The 14,897-nt window shown below is 36.1% G+C and overlaps 1 protein-coding gene and 1 long non-coding RNA gene across 2 annotated transcripts; one reads left to right on the forward strand and one right to left on the reverse strand.

Moving 5' to 3' along the window:
- The first annotated feature begins 232 nt into the window (after positions 1 to 232).
- Positions 233 to 1,053, forward strand: LOC131658215 (putative F-box/LRR-repeat protein 23). Its single transcript, XM_058927536.1, has 2 exons — positions 233 to 585; positions 672 to 1,053. Exons 1-2 carry the CDS (start codon positions 233 to 235, stop codon positions 1,051 to 1,053), a joined length of 735 nt encoding a protein of 244 aa, XP_058783519.1.
- A 1,946-nt stretch (positions 1,054 to 2,999) lies between these two features.
- Positions 3,000 to 3,587, reverse strand: LOC131655961 (uncharacterized). Its single transcript, XR_009299928.1, has 4 exons — positions 3,537 to 3,587; positions 3,362 to 3,472; positions 3,185 to 3,266; positions 3,000 to 3,095 (listed from the first exon to the last, which is right to left on the reverse strand). It is a non-coding gene; the product is annotated as an uncharacterized LOC131655961 (long non-coding RNA).
- Between the last annotated feature and the right edge of the window lie 11,310 nt (positions 3,588 to 14,897).

Genomic DNA, 14,897 nt, shown 5'->3' on the forward strand with positions numbered 1-14,897 from the left:
ATAAAAAAACTAAAATTATCTCTCTCCTCCATTATCACAACCACCCTCCATGTTGGCAATTAAAAACAAAATTAAATTTTAAATAAATTTAAATTCTCTTTCTTCTTATTGGTTGTTCCTAAATATATGGATTTAGGTCCGTGTCCATGCAAGAATTGCTCCTAAACATTTAGTTTTCACCGTAGCTCTTTATAAAAGGTTCCTCAAATCGTTTTATTTCAGTGACCGGCTGATGGAGTCGAATTCTATCCCAACATTAGAAGTTGAAAATGATAGCACAAAAGTTCCAAACTGGCTTGATCTTCCGATAGATCTAACAACAAACATCCTTCTTAGACTTGATGTTTGTGAGATTTTGACGAGTGCATGCGGAGTGTGCTCGCTGTGGTGGAACATTTGCAAGGACCCTCTCATGTGGCGCACTATTAACCTGGGTGATCAATTTGAGTTTCCGTCGAAGTTTCGTTTCACTTTGGATCTGGAGAAGATTTGTTTTGATGCAGTGAAACGAAGTTGTGATCATCTTGAAGAAGTTGATTTGGACCAGTGTGCCACCGATGATCTCCTTAAATGCATAGCTAATAAGTAAGTAATACCAGAATTTTGTTTCTAAATGTTGTATTGTTTTCATCTTGTACTTTGTTTATTATTTTTAATTCGAAATTTTACAGTGGTAGTCACCTTCATTCCATGCGGCTTCTAGAATGCTGGCAAATTTCCAATCATGGATTTTGTGAAGCTGTGAGAAAGCTTCAACAGTTAGAGAAGGTTGATATTTCACTTTCCCATTTATCCGTAGACTCTCTGGAAGTACTTGGTCGATCTTGCCCTCGTTTGAAGTCGCTTAAATATTATTTATCAAAGAGGTTACTATATTATAGGTCTGATGCTAGGGCTTTTGTTGTCGCTGAAACTATGCCTGGACTATGCCATCTTGATTTCAGGGGACACGAGCTTTCGGATGTTGGTTTAGTTGCCATTCTTGATAATTGTCCTCTTCTTAAATCTCTTGACATTCGGAGATGTCGGCAGTCGGCATCTCAATTTAAGTGAGAGTTTGGAGAAAAGGTGCACTGATCAGTTCGATGAGTTGAAACTTCCGAATAATCGTCGTGATGATCCTTATCGGGACTTTGATACATCAGATGATGATGATTATTATGATAATTATTCGTACTATATACAATAGATGATTATTATACCTATGATTATGATAACTACCATCTTTATTATTCTGTAGATTGCTTGGCAATGTATCGAATTAGGTTTTTGATCTATGTATCGGAAAGGATTGCGGAGGTTTTAACTTAACCACTAACCAGTGCACCTGTATTTCCTGCTAACCTGAGAGTATGTTTGTTTCTCGAATAAGAAGTAAAATTGGATGAACTAATACGAGTAGTATCTTTTACTCTTTTGATTACTCATTGAGATTATAGTAACTTTTTCTGGTTTATTAAACCTTGTCTACCCTTTAAGATTTATTTTATCTTTCTTTTCCTTTGTATATTACATCTTGTAAGTTACTCACATTCCGAATATTGAGCACTCACAGCTAGATGAATTTTAAAGTATACCTCGGATGACGGATAATGTTGCTATACTAATTGAAGTTGCTCCAAATTGTAACCTAATGAAAGTTAAATCCCACATATGGCTGAAGATAGTATAAATGACAAACGAAAAGAGAACGACATATAGTATAAATGACAAACGAAAAGAGAACGAACGTGCCTGAAAGCTGTACAGTGAGGTTGCCTCCTTGTAATAGATGTTGGCAACTTTAGTCATCCTCTCAATCTGTAATCCTCTTGCTAACTAGACCGGTAACACATTGGTGTATAATACTCCAACATATTAAAGTATGTTTCTGTTCATTGATGTTTTCGGTAAACACTCATGAGAGACATATTGTGCAAAAGGGATTTAATGATGAAAATATGTTTGTTTTGGGTTTATTACTCTTGAATAATAAACAGTTCAAAATAGATATTAAACTTTGGATAAAGATAATAGTTAAGATGTTTAAGATTTGCTGAAAGTTTAAAAGGGTGGACGCAGACTCACATATCTCACAAACTATTTCACTTGATTATTTGAGTACATTAGTTTTATAGAGAATCGGTAAGGTTTGCGACCCCGACTACAATGTATTAGCCATCATTATATACCATTACAAATATAACTATCGACAACGGTTAAATCCTAAAGATCTGGCATGTATCTCATTACTTAGTCGTTCGTAGTCTAACACTACAACACGCTGGGGCTTTAAAAGCGCTTTTTATGGGCTTTAAAAGCGCTGGCGTAGGTAACAAAAGCGCTTCAAAAGGCGTTCTGGTAGGCCCCCTCTATAAGAGCGCTTTTCTGGAAAAAACGCTCTAGTAGGCCCCCCTATAAGAGCGCTTTCTTGGAAAAAGCGCTCTGGTAGCCCCCCTATAAGAACGCTTTTCCAAAAGCGCTTTCGTATGTTGCGTTTTTTTTATTTTTTATGCTTTTTATTAATCTTTGGCAGCGCTTTTACTAAGAAGCGCTTTTGTAGGTGGACCTTTAAGAGCGCTTTTTAAAAGCGCTGTCGTTGCTAAATGAGGTATTTTAATGTGCAGCCTGTAATTTAATCCTCCCAGTCGATATTTTCGACCTGTAATATATTTTTAACCTGTAATATTTTCGACCTGTAATATATTTTCGACGATATAATTTCAGCCATCAGTAAGACAATATATATACTAATATAATACCATTATAATATCCAAAATTATATATATACATCATTACAACATCAATAATATTATAGTTCAAATCGACACAAATCCTACATGAAAAATTGCTTAATATAATAGTGACACAAATCCTCTTTGATTTCTTCCAACTTAAGTCTCGGGTACCCAGCAGCACGAAATTCGTCAAGGTACTACAAAACAAAAACATAATATGAATGATATATTTAGTTAAATGTAATAAATTATATGAAATTATCTTAAGTTATAAATTCATACCGTGAGCGGAATCTCTAATTGATTCGCCTGAAGGATTTCTTTCATAAACCTCAAAACAAAGTATCCGCAATCTGAACTGTTTCGCTGTTGCGGACACTACATAGAAAAACAAATAAGATTTTATGGTTGTCTTGTTTTATCAAGTAGCATAAATATTATAAGCAAAATTGTGAAAAATAATGTACCTGCACTTTGATCCAAGTAATGTTGTTTGATTTAGTCCGGGATACCTGTGCGTCCCGTTGACTTCGGAACACTTGTATTGATCTAATTAACAAATATATAAAAGCATATGTTTAGATCAATCCCACAAATAAGTAAATATATAAATATACACGAATATTTAGAACGATCCCACTTACAAATCAACGATTTCCTTCATAGCCGGATAATTGGTCCAGTCACCATTTACCGAATTCAGATAATACACGACTTCTCTTATAGGGTTGATAGCAAGCAACAACCAGTGTGCTCTATAAATTAAAACAATAGGTTATATGAAAATTTTGCTATACACAAAAGAAATGAGAAACTAACCCTACTGGTCGGGTATTATACGCCCAAAGATGCAGACTTTCTGAATTGCCGGTGGATATGAATCTATCGACTAAGAGCTGTCTAACTGATTCCGGTTCCGAAGCAATTGCCATTCCGCTGCAATGGGCGGAAGACACGAAACGGAATCTGTTAGACAATGCAGTCCCGCGCAACACTCTGTCATACAACAACCTTAAATAAAAACATAATAAACATTAGATTATTTTCATTGAAATGTGTAAATAAATTATATTGTGGGACTAATTAAATAATATATCGGATGAGTGAATATTACCGGATGTATGAGTGCATATTACCGACGCCTAGTTGTTCATGCGTAAAAATCTCTTCCAAGTCATCAATTGCAATATGTGACTTGAATTCAATACCGAAGACACTTTCATCCATATTGATTTCACGTAAAGCATCATCCTTCAAATCGGACATATCAACCATTGTTGCGAGCGTCGTCCGGTATCGAGGCACAAAAGCACCGCCTTTTTTTTGCCGCTTGCTTCGGAGGACCAGTGGGTGGTACGCTACGAACTTGCTGCGTCACTTGTTGTGACTCTCGAGCGGATGCCTAAAAATCATATAAGTTAGGTAAAATAAAAAATCATGCAGATTTAGATTATATATTAACAATTTAAATGTACCTCTTTTAGTGATGCAACATACTCCTCCTCTTGTAAAATCCCTTTACCCTTAATTGCGGGTTTTATAGGAGCTGTCTAAAATTAAAATGTAAAAAATAATTAATAAACGGTTTAGAATTGACATTCGAAAACTAAATGATTCATAAGCGTTTTCAATATACCTCATCACTAATGGTAATGAGCTCCGAGGGCCATGCAACAAATGATCCTATTGCATCTCGCAGCAATGTCGTCTCTGAGACCATGTCAGGTACCGGTAGCATCGCATCATGATCTAATACAACATCCACCAATACTTTCAGGTGTCCATCCGGGAGCGGTCTATAGTGAAGCAAATCTCCCAAAGTGTTGTGCACTTTTCCCTTGCCAACTAGTCGATAATTCGGTGACGATAAGTATAGTTGGCAAGATGAAATGCCCTAAACCAATAGTAAATATAAAGTCATTATCATTAATAAAATAGAACAATTTGTAAGGAAAAAAATTTATAATTACCTCGGGAAATTTCCTTTGACAGTTGATACTAGCCTTATCACTAGTTTCTTTCACCGATGAAGTGTTGCACTTTTCTCTCATATACATATCTTTATCTCTTTGCAATTCAGAGACTTGTGCTTGCAATTCCTGCAACTTTTGCAACACTTCTTCATTGGTAAGATTTGATCTTCTCCTAGGACTCTTGTAAAAAGAGGTTGGAGTCACACCATGACCCTTACCCCTCACCCGACCGGGATAATCAGGAGCATCTAGTGCTCTACTAAGTACGCTCCCCTCACCGGTGGATACCGATTGCGACAAGGTCTCCTGTAATTCATTTACATTTCAATAATTATTAGTGGAGATAAAAAATCATTTATATATTAAAAAACATTTGATTTAATTAAAGACACAGTATTATACTTACACATTCAGTATAAACTCTATGAACATCAGGATCGACAGCATGATTCTTGCCCACACGAGCTTCCTTCCACAACACATGTACAGGAAGTGAAGTTTCCTCACTTTTAGTCTCCTCTAACTATGCATCGACACAAATGATAAAATCGTCAAATAAAACATGCACATTTAGACAATTAATTAAAACGCATTTCTATTTACTTACAATTTTATCCTTTAAGCGTGCATATCCCAAACGCCCTTTTTTGTATGGATACGCGGGTTTGGATGCTCTCGCACTATTCGTGGCACTCCTTTTCCGAAAATCTTCATCTCTTTGCTTTACAAACTCAGCCCAATCTTTTTCATCAATGAAAATCTCATACTTTTTTGGCCGTCCCGGTGCCTCTTCAAGAAAGTTTCTATCTTTATCCTTAAGATAGGTGTTTGTCAAAAAAGCTTTCCACCCTCTATATCTTTTGCCGGCCAAACTAAGTATGTAGCGTTTACGATCATCTGGTATCTCAAAAGTCCTCTGCAAAAAAACATATGCATAGTGTGTTAGTATAAGTAATTTAAACAATTTATCGTCAAGATAATAACAACAATTAACCATATATGATATATACCTGAAGCTCGTCCCAAATCGCTTTTTTTTTTTCGCATCCAACTCTTCGCTTTTCAGATTCCATTTAGCTACGGAGACCGGAATATGCATACGAACAAGTGTACCAATATAGCTTGTCAACTTTGCAGAATTAGGACCAATTGCTTGGTTTTCAGAATTCCAATCCAAATGGTATACTAATCCTTGGTCTCTATGTCGAATGATTCCCTTCATAATGGTGATGCCTCGTGCAACTTCTTTTGCTTCAGTATCAGGTGGAGCATTTGTATCTTGAGCATCTCTTTCTTGTGAGTTTTCAGGTGGAGCATCTCTATCCGGAGCCATTGAACCTGTATCAAACAAACTAAAGCACATTAGTACACTATTAATAAGCTAACAATCTATACAAGTCAAATGGAAGTCAAACCATGCATGTACAAGTAAATCGGAAACGAAATCGGTACAAATCAAAATAAGCGTCAAAAAAGAAAGTTGTCGGAATTGAACGAAATTTACATGGCTATGGTAAAACGTCCCCACAGACTCAAAAATAACGTCGGTTTTCCGAAATTCAGACCCTAAGCCCGACTTTTGATTACGGGCAGAAGTAAAACTGATAAAAAAACAGTCCCGAAATGTAAAGATAAGTGCATCAGCAGCTCCGGAATCGTCAAAATAGTATAGTTACATGTAAAGAAGTCAACAAACGGATACATGGTTCAAAAGTTATGTACAAAACGAGAATATGCACCAAAATTGAATAAGTACTATACTATTGAATAAAACAATCGGTACAAATTGAATAAAGCAAATTAGTCGGAATATGTATACTATTACCTTTATCACTAACGTCTCTTTCTTTTCTTGGTAGGATTATGTTCTACGCGTCTCTTAACAACGCGGACGGTTGGATTGATCCAAATACCCTCATTATGATCATTTCTAGTACAAGATTCATTCTCATTTTGATCGTTTCTTGTACAAGATTCAATGCCAACAACAATATCACCTTGATCTTCAATGTTTTCATCAACTATTTTGTTAGATAAAAGCACTATAGACCATTTTGTACTTGTCGGATCATTGACATAGAACACTTGTTTAGCTTGAGAGGCTAGAATGAAAGGCTCATCTTTGTACCCTACCCTATTGAGATCCACTTGCAAAAATCCTGACTTATCCATTCGTATGCCACTATTATTTTCAACCCACTTGCAACCAAATACAGGAATCTTAAACTTCGCGTAATCAAACACCAAAATGCGCTCGATAACCCCAAAATATGACAAATTTGCAAATTTCGGATTTAAGTCATTCGCACTTGATATGTGCATTGCTTCAGCTACCAAGGTAACACCACTATTTTGCATAGTACTTTTATCATCCTGTTCTTTGGTATAAAATGTGTATCCATTAATTGCGTATGCTCTATAAGAAAGCACAATTACACTTGGACCATAGGCTAAAGATCTCAACCTTTCTGTTACTGAAGCAGGATTTGAACGATACTTTGAATAAATATGATCCCTAAACCACGGTATGAAACTTCGATTGTGCTCTCGTACTATCCAGTTCTCATTTCTATTTGGATTTAAATCTCGGAGAACAACCTTGTGCATTTCAACATACGGCTCAACCTCAATCTCATTGTGCAGAACATACAAGTGCGCTTGATCCCGTTCGACCATTGATACTGTCACAACTTTATTTCCAATTAGCCTTTTTCCTTCTTTTTTTTCGACAATATGAGATTTGGGGAGTCCAATTGATTGAACATTTGACAGATATTCAGTACAAAACTCAACCGCTTCTTCAACAACGTATCGTTCGGCAATACAACCCTCCGGCCGACTTCTGTTTTCCACGTACCCTTTTAATATTTTCATATAACGTTCAGCAGGGTACATCCATCTCATATAAGCTGGTCCGCACAATTGTGTCTCTTTCACAAGATGAACGACTAGATGAACCATTATGTCAAAAAACGAGGGAGGAAAATACATTTCAAGATCACATAAAGTAACAACTATCTCTTTTTGCAATGTTGGTAAGATCGCGGGATCGACCACCTTACTGCAAATTGACCTGAAGAAGAAACACAGCTTAGTTATTGCGCTTCTTACTTTTTCTGGAAGAATAGAACGTATACCTATTGGTAAAAAATGTTCCATTATAACATGACAATCATGCGTCTTCAAACTCTTTAACTTGAGGTCTTTCATGGACACAAGTCTTCTAATATCTGAAGAGTAGCCTTCTGGAACTTTAACTTCACTGAGGAACTTACACAATGTTTTCTTCTCCTTTCTAGATAGAGTGTAAACAGCAGGTGGCAGATATGTTCGTCTTCCTTTCGTCACGGGTCCCAATTCAGTTCTCATCCCCATGTTTACCATGTCCTTCCTTATGTTAAGGCCATCCTTAGACTTTCCTTGTATATTGAGTAACGTACCTATGACGCTGTCAAATACATTTTTTTCAATATGCATAACATCCAGGAAATGTCTTACGTACAACGACTTCCAATATGGAAGTTCAAAAAAAATTGACTTCTTCTTCCACCCACCCTTGACAAGTGAATGTGCAAAAAGGCTTGCCAAACTGAGTGCTCATATCTTTCACCTTTTCAAAAATTTGATCACCTGACAAAAAAGGCGGGGCTGTACGTTGTTCGGCCTTTCCATTGAATGCTTTTCTCCACCCACGGTAGTGATGATTAGAATTTAAGAATCTACGATGGCCGAGAAAGACATTCTTCTGACAAAGCTCCAATCGTGTCGTATCGGTTTCGTCTACACAAACAGGACACGCCTTTTGACCTTTATTGCTGTACCCGGATAGATTTCCGTATGCTGGAAAATCATTAATTGTTCCAAACAACATCGCCCTCAAGTTGAAACTTTCCTTCCTATACCCATCGTAAACCTCCACACCGTTCTCCCACAAAAACTTTAAATCTTCGATTAAGGGTGCCAAGTATACGTCTATGTCATTCCCTGGTTGTTTAGGCCCAGAAATTAGCATAGATAACATCATGTACTTACGCTTCATACATAGCCACGGAGGTAGGTTATAAATCATAAGAATCACAGGCCATGTGCTATGCGAGATACTTTGAATACCATGCGGGTTCATTCCATCAGTAGACAATGACAACCGAAGGTTTCTTGTTTCTTTTCCAAATTCAGGATAATCAGTATCAACTTTCGACCATTGTGGTGAGTCTGTCGGATGTCGCAACTTTCCATCAATAATTCTTTCATCTGCATGCCAAGTCAAGTGTCTTGAATCGGTCTCACTACGATACATGCGTCTAAATCTCGGAATTATAGGAAAATACCATAAGACTTTAGCAGGAGACAACTTTTTCTTATATCGAGGGGCACCACATTTAGGACACTCATTCAACGCTGCATACTCGTTTCGAAACAAAACGCAATCGTTTGGACATGCATGTATCTTATCATAGCTCATGCCAATAGAGGACAACATCTTTTTGGCTTCATACGTTCGATTGGGAAGAACATTATCCTTTGGTAGCATATCTTTCATAAGGGCTAATAACTCTGTGAAACTTTTATCCGACCATCCATTGTCCGCCTTTAAGTTGTACAACTTTAACACCGCAGACAATCTTGTGAATTTTGAACAACCATCATACAACGGTTTCTCTGCATCGCTTACCAACCTCTCAAACATTTTGGGACAATCCGCAAGATCTTCTTCAAGCGCTTCTGCAATCTCTTCGACTCGATCGCAATCGTATGTGTCTGTGCAATCGTCGTTTGAAGCATACTTCCTATTACAACTCGACTCAGCATTCCCGTTACTTTTCTCACCATGCATTGTCCAACATGTATAACTTCTATCAATTCCAAACCGTAGTAAATGGGATGCTAACTTATTCCCGTCAACCTTACCCCCATAACAGCAACCCAAGCAAGGACACGGCATTCGAAGCGGGTCTTCAGAGTGCGCAACCGCAAACTCAACGAATTCCCATACCCCTTTCTCGTACTCTTTCGACAATCGGTTTGAATTCATCCATGTCTTATCCATGTCTTAATTAAGCTAAACAAAAACGGTCAAACTTTCACTCTTCACAAGTAACCCCTATGGCGAATTCAATTAACAAAGTTAGTAAGTTCATCACTTAACGATTAACGAAATTGACATCAAGAATATTCCACATGTCGGAATAATGAGTATTACTTAATATAATCTAAAAGTTACAAAGTTAGTAAGTTCATCACTTAAAAATCAGAGAATATTCCACATGTCGGAATAATGAGTATTACACTCATGTCTTAATTAATTAAGCTAAACAAAAACAACTAATTATTAAGGAACAGAACGGTATAATGCGTTTCTGTCAAAACGCAAAGGATACACGGAATGAATCAGAAGCAATAAAACGCAACATATTACTTTGGCGAGAGAGAACAATTAATTACCTGTATAGTAGTAAGCAACTTCTTGAATGAGATCAAACTTTCACTCTTCACAAGTAACCCCTATCTAGCAAATATATTCCTAAAAAATATAAAATAAAAAACTTAATTGAAGAGTATAAAAATGAGGTCATAATCCATAGCTTAAAAAAATCAGCATTGTATCATTATGTCAAATGCATTCAAATTCAAGTAAACTCACAAACTAACACAATTTTCAAACCAAAAATGAAACAAGATGCAAGAAGTCACATTGTACCATGAGAAATTGGGTTCAAAACAAGTTCTAAATCCCTAAACCAACATCCCGGACAGCCATGATATACGTATAAATTGGCTCTCAAAATTCACTTCAAACAAGTTCAAGATGAAAGAAAGTAAACTCAACCATAGCCAAAAGATCTATCGATCAACCAAAATCATGCATATTCAAATATCAAAGCTCAACGATGTCTTTAGAATCAAAATCAAATAATATCAATACAAAATATGACTTAATTCCACTTCAAAACATGAGATCAATTCCAACCACCTTTGAATCAATTAACTTAGAAACTGGGAAGCCACTACACCAACCTATTAACACATACTTAAGTTCACTTCAAACATGTCTTACACAACGAACTCGGGCAGCCATGAACATGAACCAAAACCAAAACTCAAAGAGAAGCACAATATCATTCAAACTCAACAATACACTCTAAAGACATTTAATCAAACATGTAATATGCTTCATTCTCAAATTGCAGTGCAACTGTGCAAGGTAAAGAAAAACAACATCCCTTAGTTGAAACCCTTAAAACTAAACCCATAAATCATTCCCAATCTCTGAACTAAACTAAACTAAACTGATGGATTATATCAAATTTCAACTTGGAATATAAACTACATATGAAAATAAACTTAATATGAATCCATTTGTTTTACTATAGAAATGCTATCAAATTTCTTTCAGGCATTTCATCAAACAAGTTGCAGGCAGAAGTCCAATCTTTGATACCAAAATTTTCACTGAAAAAATAAGTGATAGAAAAATAACAAAAGAAAATGAAGCCTAAAACTCACCGGCGGTGAGGTTCTGGATGAAGACGGAGGAGAAAACGAGTGTAGACGGAGGGACGCCGACGGTGGTGGATGGCACCGATGGTGGTGGACGGAAGGGCGATGGAGGATGATGAAGATACAGTGAGTGTTTTTCGCGTGCAGAGAACAGAAAACGAAAGAGAGAAAGTGAGAAACAGTAACCGGTGAGAAGCGTGTTTTTGGTTTTTTAGTAATAAAGGCTACTAAAGCGCTTCTGAAAAGCGCTCTCATAGCCTGGTCTATACCAGCGCTTTTGACTAAAAAGCGCTCTCATTAAACCCCCCTATAGCAGCGCTTTGAAAAGCGCTTTAATAGACAACCCTACCAGAGCGCTTTTGAAAAACGCTCTCATACCCCCCCCCCCCTTATCAGAGCGCTTTTTAAAAGCGCTCTCATACACCCCCCCTACCAGAGCGCTTTTTAAAAGCGCTCTCATACCCCCCCTACCAGAGCGCTTTTTTTGCATCATTTTCCCTTTGTTTATTAATTTTGTTTTTAACGAACCCTACGAGAGCGCTTTTGCTAAAAGCGCTTTAGTAGCTGCGCTGCTACAACTTAAATTTGGCGTAGTGTAACTTGTCTCCACGCGTCTTAAAGGGTTTAACTATCGAGAAACCCAATATCATCCTGATAAATGTGTTGATAACTGCTTCAATCTTCTCAACTGCCTCTAAGAATACCCATTTTAGTTCCATAGCACTTGTCAAAACATCTCTTCATTCAACTGCCTCTTAGACTTAGAAAATATACTAAATCCTAGATAGCTTGTGACCTTGTCGAATCCAATCCTGTCGAAAAATCCTTTTTTGAGATTGTGGACACGTTTTGAAGAGAGAATAAGCCTAATCTGGTGGATTTGTTCTTGATAATCTTCCAAACCATGTTCCCCGCGTTTTGTTGAACATTTTGGTCGACGTGGTTGATAAATCAAAGCCTTTTTCAGCTGAGACTTCCTAACACTTAGCATTTTTCAACGTGGCTGATGCATTCGTCGTTGACTTTTCTCTTGTTAGAATATTCAGGCTAAAGATTCCCCCATAAATGACATTTTCAATCATATGTTTCAAATGGAAGAAATGTGGCATTTTTTGTAACTGTTCGACACCTCATGGAGTAGCATGTACACGTCACCTTAGCTAGACGTCTTTATAGCTATCATGACCACTTTCTACAAAACCGTTACATCACAAACGCGTGTGTAGTTGATAATCATTATCTCGTAGTTTCAAGAATATTAATGATCCACTAAATTGAATAAAATTAAGACAATCCATTTAATTCTATTTGTCCCAATGTTTAAAACACCATCTAACACTTTGGATGCGCTATTTGTCCCAATTCTTTTGGAGGGAAATTCAAGAGTTTTCTCATTATAAATACATCCTATTTTTTTTCACTTTCTTCTCCTACCAAGCTCTAACTTTTCAAACTTTAAAAAACTCTTTCATTTTCCCCTTAAGGAATTTTTTCAGAGAACAAAATGGCCCATTCATCTTTGCCAAGACCTCTAGCTCCTTTTGTCTCTGACATTAATGTTCTCGTTGCTAATGGTAGATGCAGATATGTTCTAGAGCCACCAATAGAAGAGGAGAAAACGATGATCTAGGCTTCTTAGGTTGTCTCTTTCTCCATTTCTGGTTCTATTCATGCCTTCTTAGGTCATTTCCCCAAAGCCTTTGAAAAACCTGAACACTTGAGCAAGTTCTTTCCTTGTCATCGTAGTCATAAACCCAGAATCTTTCAAGAAAAAGCTTATGAGTTAAGATTCATGAGTGTACCTAGGCGTGTTTTTCGTGCCTTTCATTCTCCTAAATTGAGGGGTATATTGCTTGGTTGGATAAGGTGGAGAAGAAGAAAGGACAATTCTGGAGGGATCAAGAGACTCATGACTTGATTCAGGTGTTCATGAGCGATATTAAGTTCAACATCAACATGCTCATCGCATCTCTTCTTTTTTAGGAAGTTTCTACCAATACTTTTTATTTGCGCTTCTGAATGGTGACGCCTACTTTGTTTGACATAGCTGCAATAACGAGTCTTTGCCCTATAGGCAAAACCTTCGGCCCCACTATCATGAATAAAACTGAACCAATCTCTGACTTTGATCGCGCAACTTACAACATTTTTTCGAAGATATTCATGAGACTAGCTCTGAAAAAGTCTCCGACCAGGAGCATAATTAGATGGCACACAAATAATATTAGATGGCATGCAGATAATATTAATGACACATTTACTAATGAGATAACATCCTATCTCATTTCACTCTATTTGTTAAAACTTTGTTATTCTCATTTAATTATCATCTACATTTAAAGTTTTAACATAAATTCTCATTTCACTCTATTTTCTTTCAGTTTTAACATAAATTGTTATTTTAATGGTTATCTATCTATTTTCATCTATTTTTTAGTAAATTGCAATGAAATTTTTTTTTCGTTTATAAAAACATTTGTATTAACAAATTTAATTTTTTTACTATTTATACCAATGGTTTGAAATTGTATATATTTGGGAGTTGCAAACTTGAAATGAATGGGGTTTTCTGTTTGGGCTTTGAACAATACACAGAGTGCTTTTGTCGTGAGTTTGTTTATATAACCTAATTTGGAGATGCATCTTCGAAAAGCCCAAAATTAAAAAATAAAAATAAAAAATAGGTTTATTCAAAGACGCATATCCGAAATATCCTTGATTTTGAAAAAATAAATGAATTCGGAGATGCATCTCTGAAACACCTCTAAAAACGAAATGTTATGCATTCGAAGATGCATCTTTGAATTCTGGGAGTAAAAATGGAATTACGCCAAAGGACCCTAAAAAGGTATAAGGGTGGAATGATAAATTTCTCACTTGTTATTGTTGAAACTAAGTCTGGACTATACCATCTTGATATCAAAGAACACGAGCTCTATAATTAGAAATTTCAACTTTTAGTCTCTCCTATAACTTAGCAACGTTTTATACAATTTGACGATTAAATTAATGACAGTTTTCTATTTAACGACTAAATTAACGACGGTTTTAACAAAAGAGACCAAAAAATAAAATTTATAACTTTAAAGAGATGATTCCTTAACGAAATTTTTTTAAAAAATTAAAAGTAAAAATATCTAACTTTAAAACAACTTTAAGATATTTAATCCATAAATATATCATAAGATAATGAAGATTGTGGTTTTTATCTAGGCTATACAATATTAGATTATTATAATCCCTTTTGATTATGATAACTACAAACTTTATTATACTGTAGATTGCTTGGAAATGTATCTTCAAGTGAAAATTAGGATTGTGATCTAGACAACGAAATGTGGAGGTTTTACCTTAACCAGTGCCCTTGTATTTCGTGTTAACCTGAGAACATATGTGTGATTTCTCAAGATAAGCAGTAAAATCTGATAAACTAATTCTAGTAGTAACTTTTTCACTATTGATTACTCGGAGAGAATGAGGTTCACGTTTTAATTTTAAGGTTCCTTTGAATTTCTATAAGTTTTTTTTCTCGTTTGTTAAACATTTATCTTTCCTCCCATGTACATCCAATTAAAACCTGAAAATAGTTCGAGTTGTTCCAAATTTTGAGCTCTCACGGCTCATTGATGCTTAAAGTCTATTGGGAAAGTTAAGGTTAATGTCTTCTGCTGGTGTTGCTAAAATTTCTCAACTCAAGTGGTTCCAATTT

Source organism: Vicia villosa, linkage group LG3 (assembly GCF_029867415.1).
Source record: "Vicia villosa cultivar HV-30 ecotype Madison, WI linkage group LG3, Vvil1.0, whole genome shotgun sequence".
NCBI lineage: Eukaryota > Viridiplantae > Streptophyta > Magnoliopsida > Fabales > Fabaceae > Vicia > Vicia villosa.

Excerpts from the sequence above, each read along its gene's own strand:
- LOC131658215 (XM_058927536.1), top strand. The coding sequence starts at position 233 with ATGGAGTCGAATTCTATCCCAACATTAGAAGTTGAAAATGATAGCACA. Across the intron at positions 586-671 it reads CTTAAATGCATAGCTAATAA|TGGTAGTCACCTTCATTCCA; the intron begins GTAAGTAATACC and ends GAAATTTTACAG.